At 46.7% G+C, this 16,814-nt stretch overlaps 1 protein-coding gene across 1 annotated transcript in view; it reads left to right on the top strand.

The window, feature by feature from the left end:
- Window positions 1-16,814, top strand: part of TDRD9 (tudor domain containing 9) — a 2,714,501-nt gene that overhangs the window by 680,157 nt on the left and 2,017,530 nt on the right. Inside the window, exon 6 of the mRNA XM_085626273.1 lies at window positions 5,174-5,254. Coding sequence (XP_085482399.1) covers window positions 5,174-5,254 — 81 coding nt within the window. The remainder of the gene's footprint in view (window positions 1-5,173; window positions 5,255-16,814) is intronic.

The raw sequence follows: 16,814 nt of genomic DNA, 5'->3' as shown, positions 1-16,814 counted from the left end.
TTATGGAGCGTGCATCCAAGAGGTTTGGTCTGCCTCTTACAGTGGAACAGTCGGACTGTTTTCTGTATGACTTTAAGGCGCAGTATAAAAAGTCGGTCAGATCAATTCCCATCATTGAGCATGTCTGGGATGAGGGAATTAAGACTATGCAGAACCCAGCTACGATCATCCCGGTTCTTCCCCGGCTGGAGAAGAAATACAAGGCCCCTGAGGGCAGTCCTGCATGTCTTCTAGGACAACCAAAGCCTGACTCTGTAATATCTCAGGCCGCACAAAGCAAGTCCAAGAATCCGTCAACACCTTTAACTACGCCTCCGGATAAGGATGGCAGGCGGCTGGACAATGTAGGGAAGAGATTTTCCACCATGGCCAGTTTTTTGGTTCGAGCGGCAAATTCATTAGCCATTCTAGGCAGGTACGACCGCCAGATGTGGTGCGACATGGAGCCGTTTATGGATCTACTGCCAGATTCGAGTCAGGAGGAGGCCAGGCAGGTTCTCATGGAAGGAGAGAGATGTTCTTCTGAAGTCATTGACTGTGCTATGGACATAGCCTCTACTGCTTTCAGGGCTTTGGCAGGGTCAGCGGTCTTGCGCCGTCAAGGCTGGTTGAAAGCAACCTGGTTCCGTCAGGAGGTCCAAAATAAGATCCTGGACCTTCCCTTTGACGGAGAAATGCTTTTTGGTAAGCATGTCTATGAGGCCCTGCAAAGCATAAAGAAGGACACGGACATAGCAAAGTCCTTAGGATCCTTAAATTATCGCAAGGTTCCATTCAGAGGAGCACGTGGACGAGGGTTCTCTACTTATAGAGGAAACCAACCTCCGTATTCAACACAGTCAGGACAGTCATATAAGAATCAGTACTCAAACCAACGCCAAGGTCAATCGGCGTCTTTCTCTCGTCAGTCCCAGAGAGGACGTCAGAATCGTCAGGGACGAGACAATGCCAAGAGGCAATAGCGGCCTCCTGGCTCTGACTACTGTTCCTCCCCTACCAAGGACACCGGTTGGGGGCAGGATCTCCTATTGTCTCGACAGCTGGGTCCTTATAACATCGGACCGGTGGGTTTTGAATATTGTTCAGAGTGGCCATACGTTGGAATTCCAAGATCTTCCTCCAACGAGAGCTCCGGACGCCCGTCCCTCAAAACATCTCCGACTGTTACATCTCGAAGCCCACCAACTATTCATCAAGGGGGCGATAGAACCAGTACCTCTTTCGCAGAGGGGCAAGGGTTTCTATTCCAGGTTCTTCCTGGTTCGGAAGACGGAAGATACGTGGCGTCCTATACTAGACCTAAGGGAGCTCAACACCTATCTCATCAAGCTCTCCTTCAGGATGGTCAGTCTCCAGGATATTCTCCGTCTACTGAATCCGGGCGATTTTTTGGCATCCCTGGATTTAGAGGATGCGTACTTCCACGTTCCAATCCACCCAGCTCACAGGCAATATCTATGCTTCACAGTAGGCAAGAGCCATTTCCAGTTCAAGGTGCTTCCGTTTGGCCTTCGGTCTGCACCTCGGATATTCACGAAGATGCTGGCACCAGTCGCTGCTTTTCTCAGAAAGCAATCCTTAGAAGTGTTCTCATACTTGGACGACTGGCTCGTCAAGGCTCCATCGCTCAAGGCAACTTCTGAAGCCGTGTCAACTTGCATTCAATTGTTCGCCCACTTGGGTCTTCAGCTCAACAGATCCAAGTCGGTGCTGATACCCTCCAGGTCGCAAAGGTTCCTTGGAGCTATTCTGGACACGACACTATGCACCGCTCGTCTGTCGGAGGAGCGTCAACGCAAGCTGATCACCTCCGCTCGTCAAGTGCTGCAGAGGAAGAATGTGTCAGTTCGCCGGTACAAGTCCTTACTCGGATCGATATCATCCTGCATACCATTAATACCGCATTGCAGGCTTCATATGCGTCCTCTGCAGGAGGAGTTCGACAAACAATGGCGCCAGGCAGAAGGGTCGTTCAACGACAAGGTGTGGGTAACACCAGCTATGCGCAAGGCCTGCGAGTGGTGGCTGGTAAAGGAGAACATCGCAGTAGGATTAACATTCCGAACCCCTCCTTCTCCTATGGTGGTGACCACAGATGCCTCCTTAGAAGGCTGGGGAGCGGTACTCCAGGAGCTTCAAATCAGCGGTCACTGGAGTCCAGCGCAGAGCCTACACCACATCAACCTCTTGGAGCTGATGGCTATTCGCTTAGCCTTGCTGGCGTTCCTTCCCAGACTTCAGAATCGTGCAGTGCTGGTCCGGACAGACAACACGACGGCCATGCACTATATCAACAAGCAAGGGGGAACAAGATCGCTGACTCTGTCCAAGGAAGCTCAGACGATCTGGGATTTTGCGATTTCTCACAAGATCACCCTACAAGCCGAGCACCTAGCATGGTGCCTCAACTTCACGGCGGATGCTCTGAGTCGTCAGACGGAAGTGACTCACGAGTGGGAATTAGACCAAGCCACGCTGGAGGGAGTGTTCGAGAGATGGGGTACTCCGACCATAGACCTCTTTGCGTCCCCGGAGAACGCCAAATGTCGGTTTTACGCAAGCAAGGTTCCCCATCGAGGATCGCTGGGGAATGCCCTTTCGATTGCTTGGTTCGGCGCATTTTGCTACGCTTTTCCTCCCATTCCTCTCATTCCTCGAGTTCTCAGGAAGGTCAGGGCAGAACCGTGCAAAATGATTCTCATTGCTCCAGCGTGGGCCCGGCAGTTCTGGTTCACGGAACTCCTGCTTCTCTCCCAGGATCACCCAATTTGCTTGCCGCTGATTCCATCTCTGTTGTCGCGGGATCAGGGACAGGTGCTCCATCCGGATCCGAAGTCACTACACTTGACAGCGTGGCTCCTGAATACAGAGAATTCCGTCATCTGAATCTCTCCAGGGAGTGCAGGGATGTTTTGTCTCAGGCGCGGGCGCCAAGCACTAATAAGACATACAGGGCAAAATGGAAGAGATTTTGTCTGTGGTGCCAGAGGAATAAACTCCATCCTTATAAATCCCTGCCACATCAGGTTTTGCCTTACATCCTGTCACTGGCTAAATCAGGTTTGGCGCACTCTTCTGTCAAGGTACATCTGGCTGCCATATCCCGTTTTCGACGAAAGACATCGGGGCCATCTCTATGGTCCGCAAGGATTGTAAAACAGTTCCTTAAAGGGTTGTTTCGGATGTATCCTCCGGTCCGAGCACCTCCACCGATCTGGCAGCTCAACCTAGTACTGGCTCAGCTCATGAAAGCTCCCTTTGAGCCGATTCACAGGGTGGACTTGAAGTTCCTATCTTGGAAGCTAGCCCTCCTCTTAGCATTGACTTCGGCTAGGAGGGTTAGTGAACTCCTGGCTCTGTCCATAGTGGAGCCTTTTCTGCAGTTCAAAAAGGATGTGCTAATTTTGAGAACCAACCCAAAATTCATCCCGGAGGTGCCTTCGGATTTTCATCTGAATGAACCCTTGATTTTGAATTCCTTTTTTCCACGTCCTTCGACCCAGGCGGAACGAACATTGCATTCTTTGGATGTCCAGAGACGTCTGAAATTCTATCTCGAGCGCACACGATCTTTCAGGAAGTCTACACAGCTATTTATTGCCTAGAGTGCACCACGGAAGGGGTTGCCTCTCGCTAAGAGTGGCATTTCCCGCTGGATCTCCAGTGCAATTCAATTCTGTCATCAGGCTGCGGGCAAACCTTTGGACAGAAGGGCCCGTGCTCATTCTACACGAGCGATGGCATCTTCAGTGGCTCTTTTTGCTGGAGTTGCTATCAAGGACATTTGCAGGGCAGAAACGTGGAGCAGTGTACACACCTTCATGAAACACTACTGCCTGGAGTCGGTGGGACGAGATGACGCTGCTGTTGGTCAAGCAGTCCTCAGGAATCTTTTTCATTGTGAGGTGAGCTTTCCCTACAATCCCTCCATCCTGGTAAGCACATTTGGTTCAGTAATGTTGTTTTCTCTTGGTTACCATGTACTAGTTGTAACTGTAAACTGAGATGGTTATGTAAGGCCAGGTGTCTACCAAAATGTGCTTTTGTGATTTACTGCTAGCTATTCTGATACAAAGCATGAGAATCTATGAAAGTTCCAATACTGGGGTAAGAAAACAAGTTACTTACCTGTAACTTTGGTTCCCCAGTATTGGTAACTTTCATAGATTCTCATGCGCCCACCCACCTCCCCTGGGAAAGCTCTGCCGGTTTACTGAGGTAGTGGCTGTTTGCACAACGGCTACGAAAATCTGAGGTTCTGAGCTCTCTCAGGAAGGTTACAAAGGGTGAGGCTGTGCTGATTGGTCCTGGCAAAAGTTTGGGCTCTTTTACACAAAGAGGGTGATATACTACAAAATGAGATGAGGCCTAAGCCTATTTTTCTCTTTTGTTTCTATGGTTATGATATATTTTTTATTTACCGAGGCTCCCATTCCGACGACGGGGAATGATACAAAGCATGAGAATCTATGAAAGTTACCAATACTGGGGAACCAAAGTTACAGGTAAGTAACTTGTTTTCTTCTCATACATAAGATTTTTTTTCATGCTGTGCATTGTAAGCACGAGCATAAGCAATTTACAGCATCAGATAAATTCGAGTATCTATGTGAAAAAAAGTGTGCTTTATTGAGAACAATGTTATCATTTTAGGGAAGAACTTTTGAAAGATGCTTTATTAGCTCAACCTTTTAAATGGCGGTCATAATATTCATATGTTATAATGCTGAGTAAGATAAATGGTCTAACCTAAAAATGAGTCTTAATAAAAGGAGCATGCACGTGCAGAGATTGTACATGAATATGTAAGTTGTGCAGCATTTCTTTCCATGTCGCAAACAGGAAGGACGGAAAATGTTTTGAGTAAACCACTGTATTGTACACCTATGATTCCAAATTGGAGGAGAATTCTGTATTACGGTGTTTCTTCGGTGCCCGGTACAGATAGGCATCTGGCAACAATGGGGAGTTGTGTGCCTCCTTTCTTGGTACATAATAAAACTAAAGTATTGCCATAGGCTTCGAGGTCATTTGGATTGTAAACAAGAATTAATTTTCCCATTTCTTAGATCCTTACTGAAAAAGGAAAAATTGGACCTCTGATGCTAGGAAAACAAATGCAATTTTTATTGTATGCCCGCTTGGTAATTTGACATCTTATCAAATTTCACAGGTGCACGAACGTACTGAGGAAATGGACTTCTTGTTGTTGGTCATACGTAAACTTCTACGAAAAAATTCACGATCGGTGAAAGTAAGTTCCACTTGTCATTTCATATGTTAATAAGCTGTCAATATTAATCAAAGACCAATTATCAGTGTGAAGAGCTGTATTTTGTTAATATTCTCTTGGAATTTTAGGATGATGACCTAAGTGATTTACGTTATAAGTCACTCATCTGATCAACAGTCTCGACTTTCCCTATTTATAATTTTCCCCATGTGACTTTGAGAACCCTGCAGTTAAAGTCCAGTACAGAGGTTTTTAAACGTTGATCTTTTCAGCCCTGAATATAAGGATCCATGCAAACTGAGAATTAGCCATGCTTCGTCTGTTTCCCACAAGGGAATTGCCAATGTTTGCCTTGAGCAGCACCCGCAGGACTGCACTTAAGTAAATGCAAAAATTACCACTTTTAACCTTTAGTTATTATACTATGGCATTTTTTCACACTCCTCAAATATTTTAGGATTGGAGCCGTAGCACATTTAACCGCACTGTCTGCCACGCCCACTGCTGCCTTGAGGGCACAACTAAATGGAACCCAAACGTGCCCATAGAGCCATTGGGGGAAATGCCTTGTCAACAACCCCCACCCATACAGATCCTCTCTCCGGAAGCTTCTTTCCCCCACACTGCTCCACTCCAGTGACCATACATAGGTTATCTTATGTAGTGCAACACTCTCCACCTTAAAGGTACATAGGCAATTAATATGAAATTTAGAACTTAGTCATTCTTCTCGAGAAACGCCCAGAGTAGTAGAAGTGCACGTCAGGAAGGTGACCGAGCTTGTAAGCAACAATAAAGACAGTTCATAAATCACTTAAGTAGTGAGGTCATTATAGTTCCCAGTGGTGGCCCCTTTCTTAACTGTAGTGTGGGTTATGCAATAATTGATTAGTCGTTATTAGAATCTCTCAGAGTCTGAGAGGATGAATTTTGTTTTCAGTTGCTCAATCTTCTTCATTGCCTATTTTGTGTTCAGATTCCCAATTGTCATACCGTTTTTCTTCTTGTATATGTCAAAACCTCTGCCTCGAAATGGTGGTGTGTAGTTTATTTAGAACTCAATGAGGGTAACTGGCAATAGGAAATTTGGAAAACTCATTTTGGTTTAGTGGTGTCCACATGGGCCACTTCCACTAATCTTAACAGAAGTGGGTAGTCCACTGTACGAAAGTCTACAAATAGCTTAAGGATGACCTGTAGTTAGTCGTCTCTCATTCATGCACCACAGGTCATCACCCCTAAAATCTGGCATATCACTTTCTGTCCCATACTTAGTTCCACAAGCATGTTTTTTTCCATGGAATCTTTGATATGATGTGCATATAAACATGATTAGATAGTAACGTTGAAATAAACAGCTGCTTGAAACCACTTCAATTTGGAAATGTGAGGGTAATTTTGCATAGGGAAAAAGGGCCAATGTTACAGTAGGGTATGCAGCGACCGTAAAATAGCTAGAGAAGGGATTGCTAAATGGGAGTATTGGGAGTGTTGGAAACATTTGGATACAGCAAAGCTAAACTTTAAGACATTGGTGAACTTCAATGAAAGCCATATATTTTTTAGTTCTGTTTCGGTTTCAATTTCCATTGGAAAAAAACGTTTTCTGCTTATAACTTCGGAACTATTTCCTCAATCTGCATGAAATGTTGTAATTAACCTCTACATTTTGGCATGCCATGTTAAAAGCAGATCTGTCCAGCGGGTGACAATTAAAGATGGATGGTTAAAAAAAAGGTGCATTTTTCATTTTAACTCCATAGGGACGTTTTCTCTCTGATACATTGAGAACCGCTGAACTCAATGACTCCCCTCTTGGCATGAAGACACAACTTTTCTCGGGGCAGTGCCTCTCTTGGTTTTTACTAGAGTTGCTGAATATGAAGAGCAATGTGGGCAATGCTGTAGTCTTCTGATAGATACTTGTTCCTCCAAGATTGCTCACCTTTTGAACATCCCCACATGCTAGGCTACATTTAGAAAAAAAAACTCCCCCCCTCCTCCCCTCAACACATTTTAATGACCTTATAAAGGGAGTTTGAAACATACACCAATGCCAATGTTAACTGGAAAAGAGACATTGAAATTGATGTTAATCAAGCCCTAATTGCTCAGTTTCAAAGATTAACAACTGCAGACCACTGAAGTTTATATCGGGCTATCAAGAAGATAGTCTCATCTTATTGACAAATGCTTAAGCCCCCCCCAACCACAACTAACCCCAGAACCGAAGTACACTGATCCACACTATTGATATGTAATTGAGAGATCCCCTCTATTCACCATTTGGAGAAGATAACACATCTTAATTCATACATATTTTTTAATCATCCCAGTGCGCTCAATTTAAGTGTGTAATCTCTCACCAATGACATTGATGTAAAGTAACGGATTAAGTAATCCCTTACTTTCACAAACTTGTTATCGGTTTCTTGCCTATTTGTGAGTTTTTCTAGGGCTTTGTTTCTCAACATTTATGCTTTCCATAATGAGAAATGGGTGGGAGGATAAGATTTTTGCTCAGAATCTCACAGTTAATCGCTTGCCCACCCCTACCTAATATGTGAGTAAGTAGAACCTTGTTAATCATATATCTGAAAATCAAGTTACAATAGTACATTCTCAGGGGACTTTCTCTATTGGCTGCCCCACCATTTCATTTCTGTGATTCAGCACTTCTTTCCAGAACAGCTGGATTTTAGCGCAATCTCGCCATATGTTTAAGAGCGTTGCTAACCCAGTTCCACACCTCCTACAGTTGTCTGATATATGCAGGCATATGGTATGCAGTCTGTGGCATAAAGTACCACCTCATCCTGAGTTTATATTCTGTCTCCCTGTGTGCTATACTCCGAAGCTGTTTCGGTATACCATGACAAACACCCCCACCCCATTAAGTTTCAGTGAATTCCCTCCTCAGTTCTAACTCCCATTGGTATTGGTAGCGCCAATTTGTAAAGTTTCCCCAAAAGTTTAGAATGGAATATATGTTTGAGATCGGATATTTAGTGGATTCAAATTTAGATAGAAAAGCTTCAGAGGCATTTATTTGTCTGGGGTCTGCCATTTTGCTACACGGTTGGTGTACCCAGTGGCATATTTTTGCATATTTTAGTCTCTCCTGCTTAGTTAACCCAAAAACGTGTGTGCACTCAATAAACACCTTCATGTTGCCCTTCGTAAACCGGTCTCTTAGCATAAGGCTCTTACTCACATAAATGCCATCTTACAGATTGTTTCCCTCTCAAGGCTAGGTTTAAGCCAGGATTCTGATTTAGGTGGAACAGCGACCAATATGTGATATGGTCTCCTTCAACTGCCACTCTAGCTCATATCCTGAGTGCTGTCTTTCGATATAGCAGAAATATAGCGATTGCTTGAATTATGCACTTTGGATAGCCACAGAGTATCCCATTGGGGTCTCCTGACAGCCCTTGTTCAATATGTGTCCAGTGGTTCTCTGTTTCTCGTTGGAACCACTCAACGACCCCCAGGTGTGCTGCGTAGTGGTGCTTTAATATATCTGTGCACGCCAACACGCCCTTTTCATGTGGTGCCATCAGCACCATTTTGGCTTTTCTAGTCCTCCCTTCAGCCCAAAGAAGTGATAGCAATATATGTTACAGAGATTGGATTTCTGGTATTGGTATGGCAGTGGCAATGTCTGACATATATACAGAAGACTGAGTAGTATGTTTTGTGCTTCCAGGGAGGGCCAGTTAAATCTAGTCCAAATTGTAAAGGTTCTTGAAATAGAATGCCCAATTATCTAATACTGGATGTGTTCCATACTTGTCCAGGCGGGAGGTTAATGTTGAGGATTTACAATTTACATTTATTGATTTTGAACTACGATATCTGCTTGCATACTTCCAGGGCTTTTATGACCTCTTGAAGAGTAGTTTCAGGCTCTGTGATTGTAAAAAGCACATTGTCTGCAAATAGATTTATCTTGTAGTCATTATGCCCAAAGGTTACCCTCTTATCGATGGTGATTTTTGTACGTGCAATTCCAGCGGCTCAGTAGTCATGAAGAACTACAAGAGCAATTTGGGGCAGCCCTGCCTGGTCCCTCTTAGCAGATTAATTTCTTGAGGGCTTATGCCATTAACTCTTACTTTGATTCTCTGGCAGTGGAAGTTAATGAAGATCCGTTCCGTCATCACAGGCACTATCCCTATTTTGCTTAGGACACTTTTCAGTAATTTCCAGCTCACCCTGTCAAACACCTTCTCTGAGCCTAGCGCGATATGCGTGGCCGGTATACCCTTGTGATTAGATTTTTTAATCAAATGAACAACTCTCTGAACATTATCTGAACCCTGCCACCTCTGCAAACATCTCCTTTGGCCAACATTGAGTATGGCGACAGGAGTTTACCTAGTCTGGTGGTGTTAGAAATGGGATTTCTGGTTGGCTGGGGCTTGCGCCAAAGCCAGGCAGAAACCACCACTCTAGTCAGGGCTGGGGAGTTACACGCCAAAGATAACCCCTGCTCACCCCCTTGGTAGCTTGGCACGAGGAGGCAATGTGTAAAGCGTTTGCGCGCGCACCCAGCAACAACAACCTAGGCCCACCACAAAAGAAACTCCACACAAGGTTATATATAAAAAATAGCCTTTGTATTATACCAAACACATTAGATAATAAATACACACTTTACAATGTGCCACTGGCACGGGCAGAATTTACAGGGGACCATTTACACAAGACAGGGCCACATGGACCACTGTCAGAATTAGCACACATCACCAAATGGTAAGTGTAGAAAGGTAGAACAAATAATAGATGTAGCGCACAACCAGTAACCACTGGTAACAGGTAAGTACCCCCTACGCAACCCTAACTACCTTACGAAAATATTACGCAGGGAACCAGGAACACACCAGGAACACACTAGTAACACTATACTAGGTAACACAACCTCCTAGGTATAAAAATACATCTAGAGGGATACAGAAAGCATTGCATAAATCACATTAGGAATGAACCTAGCATCACAGCAATGCACAGGCGCAAAAGTACACAAGTAACAATGATCAGGTACCCTAGGTGAGGGCACAACACAGCAAAACTGTCCCCAGGCCAACTTGGCCTCTCAGGGGCTCAAACGCCCTTTGTTCAGCAGAGTCAGGGCTAGACTGCGCACGCAGTCAAGGCAGAAGCATCAGGGCACAACCTAAACGTTGCAGCTGCCCACTAAGTGTTGGGCAGCTGGGAAAATGAGCGTGGGCACCATGGTGCCTGTCAAATCAAATGTGTCGCACGTGGGAGCGCTTTCTGGCTCCTAACAAGTAATGCCCGTGGGAGTCCCTCTGGACTCTAAACAAATAATGCCCATGGTTGGAGCCTCACAGGCTCTGCCAAATACTGCCCCGACGTTGGAGCCTCTCGGGGGCTCTAGAACAATTGCCCCCTTAATCGTTGGAGTCCCGCTCGGGGGACTCGGCAAGATAAAGTGCCCCCTTCGTTGGAGCCTCACAGGGCTCGTGAAACGAACAATGCGGGCCCCGTCGTTGGAGCGCACTAGCGCTCTAAGCAAGCACACAATGCCCCCGTACGTGGGAGCGACCTCGCGCTCTAAACAAACACAGGCTGGCCTCGTTCACCAGGCAGGCAAGAGCCCCCACTCACCGGACTCTTCAGCCGCTGCTCGGGCGTCTCCAGTGGCGGCGGGGCTCTCTCCCTTGCCGGCGGCGTTTCTCTTCTCGGCACGGGGCTTCCCTCGACCCGGAAGTCCCGCCCACGGAGTCCCTGCCTTCCGGGTCGCGCTGGGCAGCGGCCCGGAGGGAATCCTATGCGCGGCTCGGGCCGCAGCGGTGACTCCTTCACGGCTCAGGTGCGGGGTGGGCACCCGCGATGGCACAAGTAAGCGGGGTGGGCTCCTGCAATGAAAACAGAGCAATAAGCGGGGTGGGCACCCGCCAACGAACCACCGCAAAAAGCGAGGGAATCCCTGCGTCGGGGATTCCCCGACACAGATGATTGCAGCTTCGCGCTGCGATCAGGAATCGCCGGGCTGCTCCTTATCAGCGCAAATAACTAGCGTGCTCACCAGGAACAAATGTAGATCGCTCCCCAGGCTCTGCAGCACCCAGTTCCAGGGAGAAAAGGGGAAGCTCTCCTCAGCCAGGCAAAGTCCAGGGAAAGTATTCAGATGCAGGGGGGCAAAGACTGGGCCCAGGGGCTAGCTCACAGGGCCCTCCAGCAGGGAGGCAGTCCCCAGTGGCGGTCTCTCCTGGTGCCCAGCAGCAGCAGGCCCCCCTCAAGTTAGGATCAGAAGAGAACATTTTGTATGGGGTCACAGCCCCATTTTATACACAGGTTTACCTTTGTTTCAAGGTGCAGGGGAGGGGCGAACCAGATGCAACTGGTTCTTGAGCCATTTGTTTTGCTCAGCCCCTCTCCCTATTCACAGGACAGGCCAGGGTCATCAGTCGCACCTCAGGGGGTGGAGCCAGCATTGTGTGGGGAAAGCCCAGCCCTATTCAGGTCCTAGGTGTACTCCTCCTACCCATCTTGCTGCTGATCTCCCCATTCACCACTGGGTGACTCCCCCTGACTCTGGGGATTCCCTAGCCCGTCACATGACCTCAGCCAACCAATCGCCAGACAAGGCACACATCTCTCACTGCACACAGAAATGCCTACTTCTAGAAGTGGCACTTCCACACTAGGTACATTGACGCCACACACATCATCGCGCAGCATTTCATCACACGAGTCCGTACATACCAAACTCGCACCTGCACTCCCCACGCATCAAGAACTTCCAGGGACACATACATTCCCCCATGCATTCCTATGGGAGGGCAGGCCAACCTCAAGACACGCACGCACTTTACCCTGGGTCACAGTGGTAAAGTGCGCAGAAGCCAAAAATCACTAACACAAGGTCGCAATAAAAAGCAAAAAGTTTCAGGGGTGAACCTGCCAGAAGGGCCAAGTCCAACAGGTGGTCAATACTTTAATAACTAGTTTAAAATCCACATTTAACAGGGCTGTTGAGCATAAGGACCTACAATCTACAGGTTCCAGCCCTCCTTTGGGGATTAGTGCTGTCTCTGCTAACCCCATCAAAGGCATAACCCCAAAGGTAGCAGTAAATTAATTAAACAACATTGTCAGTGGGCCAAGCACTACAGCTGCATTATCCCTATCAAAGGCCATCAGGTCCTGGTGCCTTAATTGGTTTAATGGCCTTCGTGGTTGTGAGCATCTCCTATGCCTCTGCTGGTTTATCCAGTTCAATTTCGCTATCCATTGCTGGGTGTTTTTTGCATCAGGTGTCTGAATGGAAAGGAATGCAGACATTTCAAAATTGTCAGTCTGATCAGCAGAGTATAGAGATATAGAACTCAACAAGTGTGTCCTTTTTCATGCTTTCATCATGTGTAAGGCACCCTTCTACTGTTAGAGTCGCTGCTCTGTAGGATTTCGGCCTTTGTGCTCCGATTCTCATGCCAAAGAGATGGTTTGACTTATTATCCTTTTCATTGATTTTTTTTTATTCTAAGGAGGGCTAGCTCTGCTTTTTTTAATTTGTGGCATTTGCAGTTCTATTTTGTGTGGTAATGTCTCTGGCCAGTTTGTGTGGGGGGAGTTTTTTTCTTGGTTAGATAGTTGGCTGAGCAGTGTATTTTAAGTCAGGATGTCATCTTGTGCTCCCTGAATGATTTCCCTGACCACATCTCTAGTAGTCACCTTGAATGCATCCCAATGTGTCTGTTTGTTTAGGCATTCTTTACCATATAGTTAAAATTGCTAAAGTAGTGCATGTGAATTCTCCAATGTTAGACCCTGATCGTTGAAATGTTCTCTTAATTTCTTGGGCATAGTTTTCGTATTTGCTGAAGCTTGAACTCTCATATTAAACACTGCGTCCCAGACCAAGTTAAGATCCCCTCCCATAATTAACATACCAGCCATCTGCCCTATACGATCTTTAAAAATGAGGGAGAAAAATTGTCTTGATGTTTGTCGTGGCCAAAAATATTCAAAAACGTATTCAACTCCCCTTGTAGCTTAACCACGAGGATGACAAAACGACCCTCCTGGTCCCTAATAAGCATGGGCTCTTCCACCATCATACTTCCCTTAAATAAGATTACCACCCCTGCTGACGTCTAATTTACTGACACCCAGAACTGCTGGGGGAAGGACCTATGTCTCATACTGTTTGTGTCTGTCATAAGAATGTGGCTTCTTTTAGAGGAAGATTATACCTGGGTCTGAGTTCCTGATTTAACTCAAATCCCTGTTCCTCTTATTAGGCGTGTTAAGGCCCCTGCCATTCAGTGACAGTAGTTTAAATGCTAAAGTGCCTACAGCTTTACATATCATATGTGTGCCCATTATCTCCCCTGTAGTGCATGTTGCATTTCACTCAGGTACCCCAATCCTGCATATAGAGTAAATAATTCCTCAAAACCAAACAAAAAAATCAAACTTTGCACAGAAGTTGTTGAATCCCGATAGATAGTAATTGGTGCCTTGTACATTGCCTAAGCCTCATGGGGGCTAATGCTGGTATGGGCTCTGGGATTACATCTTGAGTTTCAGTGCACGTCTTCTGTGCTCCTATCTGCTTCTTACCCCATTTTCCAGCTCCTGCCGATCAAAGCTACAATTAGTCTCCCCACCTCAGCATTTTTAGACCATCCTTCTGTTGCATCATCAGTGCGCCCTCACAGAGCAGCAGTGCACCATCCAGCACTTTACTGTTGCATAATCAATGCTGCTGCCTTACATTTCCATTGATGTCCATGCTGACCTGGTTCCGGGTTATCCTATGGTCATCATTTCTGTGCCGGTCTGCTTTTACGGTCTAATTTGAGGGTTATATGCTTCTGCAATTGTGGGTTCGGCGTTTGCCTTGCTCTCACCTGGGAACTCTCTTGGGATGATCCTGGCGCTAAAGAGTCGGTGCCGAAGAAGCCTATGGAACAGAAACGCTCGGCACCGAAAGACCAACTTCCAGCAGAAGAGCTGTTCACATCAGACCCTGGCCAAAAGACTCTCATATGGAATCCTAAAACTGGTCAATTGACTCTAAGTTCTAGGAAAAGACCACTACAGGCGCCTGCACCGGCTCCACCACCTAAAAAGAGGGAAATTGCTACATCTCCTCTAAGACTCTCTTCTCCACCTCCTCCTCCACCTCCCCCACCACACCGTTCCCCTACACCATCTCCTACACCAGTAGATGATGATGACCCCTTGGATGACATGGGGGAGGGTCAGGACGATGTGCCACTAGGGGATCCTAGTCCACCTTCTTCCCCAGACCCCTGGGATGACTATAACATGCCAGATGTCCCTAATGTTCCACAGGATGACATCTACCCCTCCAGGCCTTCCCCTCCAGAGGACACCATGGGCTTTATTCAGCTCGTCCTCAGAGCTGCCCAATACCACGGGGTTGCCTTGCATACAGACCCCATAGAGCAGGACTTCCTAATGGATACATTTGACACCACTCAAAGATCCACCTCAACACTACCTATGCTTAAAGGCGTTATTAAGCATGCACCTGAAGTCTTTAAAGATCCTGTTAGGGCTCAGGTTATTAACCCCAGGATCTACAAAAAATATAAAGCTGCCCCTGATGACCCAGCTTACATTAAAGGCCCAGTACCCTTAGACTCCCAGGTAGTTTCCAATGCTAGGAAAAGGGCCGATTCTCAGACATCAGGTGACGCTCCACCCCCCGACAAGGAGTCTAATCTCTTGGATGCCTCTGGCAAAAGAACAGCCTCACAAGCGGCTAACACATGGCGCATCGCCAACACTCAGGCGCTGTTAGCCAGTTATGATGGGGCACATTATGATGAACTAGAGTCCATAATACAGTACCTCCCAGATAAATACAAAAACATGGCCAATTAACTCATGCAGGAGGGTAAGCTTATCACCAACACCTCCATCCATTGCGCTCTTGACGTGGCAGACACCGCCTCCAGAGCAGTAAACACGAGTGTTGTTTTGCGTAGGCATGCCTGGCTACGCATCTCGGGTTTTAAACCTGAAGTTCAGAACTCCATCCTCAACCAGCCTTTTGATCAGGAGCACCTATTTGGCCGAAATGTAGATTCAACCCTTGTAAAAATGAAAAAGGATACGGACACGGCTAAATCAATGGGAGCCTTGCAGCTGCAAGCTCCCAGACATTCCTTTCATCGCTCACCTTACAAGGGCACACCCAGAGGCTACTGCTCAGACAACTTCTCCACCTCCTTACAAGGCTCCCGCCCAGGCTACATTTACCAGAGGTTACCAGAGAGGAGGCTACAGGGGCAACAATAGCAAAGGCAGAGGCAAGACCAACACACCCCGCTCTGCCTCCACCCCTACCCAATGACTTCCCTCCACTTCCCCCAGACCATTCCACTCCAGTAGGGGGAAAACTACAACAGTTCCTGCCTGTCTGGACTAACATCACTACAGACAGGTGGGTGCAACAAATAGTTCAATCAGGTTACTGTATGGAACTTACTTCTACCCCCCCACACATACCACCCAAACAACGACCAATGTCCTCGCAGCACTTAGCACTGCTAAAACAGGAGGTGATCTCCCTCCTACAAAAGGGTGCAGTAGAACCAGTTCCCCTGCAACAACAAAAAACTGGAGTTTGCTCCATGTATTTTCTCATACCAAAGAAGGACGGATCTCTCAGGCCTATTCTAGACCTCAGACCTCTAAACCTGTACATACGATTGCACCACTTTCACATGGTTACACTCCAACAGGTCCTTCCTCTTCTTTCACAAGGCGACTTCCTTGCTACTCTAGATCTCCAGGACGCCTATTTCCATATTCCGATTCACACAGCTCACAGGAAATATCAAAGGTTTGTAGTGGACGGCCAACACTATCAATTCAAAGTACTCCCTTTCGGAGTCACAACAGCACCACGGGTATTCACCAAGTGCCTAGCGGTAGTGGCAGCCCACTTAAGAAGACAACACATTCACGTCTTCCCATATCTGGACGACTAGCTCATAAAAACCAGCTCATACAATCAGTGTGTTCATCACACTCACACCACTATCCAACTACTCCACAAATTGGGGTTCACAGTAAACTACCCAAAGTCTTGTCTGCATCGTCCCACATACAACAATACCTCGGTGTCATAATAGACACCTCAAAAGCATTAGCCTATCCCAACCTGACCAGGATAGCATACATGAAAGCTCTCATAAACAAATTTCAGCCTCAACACTCTCTCCTAGCAAGAGTGTTCATGCAGCTAATAGAGATGATGGCCTCTTGCATACTCATAGTACCTCATGCAAGACTCCACATACGTCCTTCCAGGAGTGCTTAGCACGCCAATGGAACCAGGCTCAAGGTCAGCTAACAGATCTGGTGTTGGTAGACGGTCGCACTCCTCGATCTCTGCAATGGTGGAACACCAAGAACCTTTCCAAATGAACGTCATTAAGGAAGCTAGACGCCCCACCACTAGAGCCTGCTATGCAGCCAAGTGGAAGAGATTTGTAATATACTGTCATACCAACAACATCAATCCCCTAGACGTGTCTATCCAACACATCATAAGTTACCTACTAAATCT

Source organism: Triturus cristatus, chromosome 9 (assembly GCF_964204655.1).
Source record: "Triturus cristatus chromosome 9, aTriCri1.1, whole genome shotgun sequence".
Taxonomy (NCBI): Eukaryota; Metazoa; Chordata; class Amphibia; order Caudata; family Salamandridae; genus Triturus; species Triturus cristatus.
This window is presented reverse-complemented; position numbering and strand designations above follow the sequence as displayed.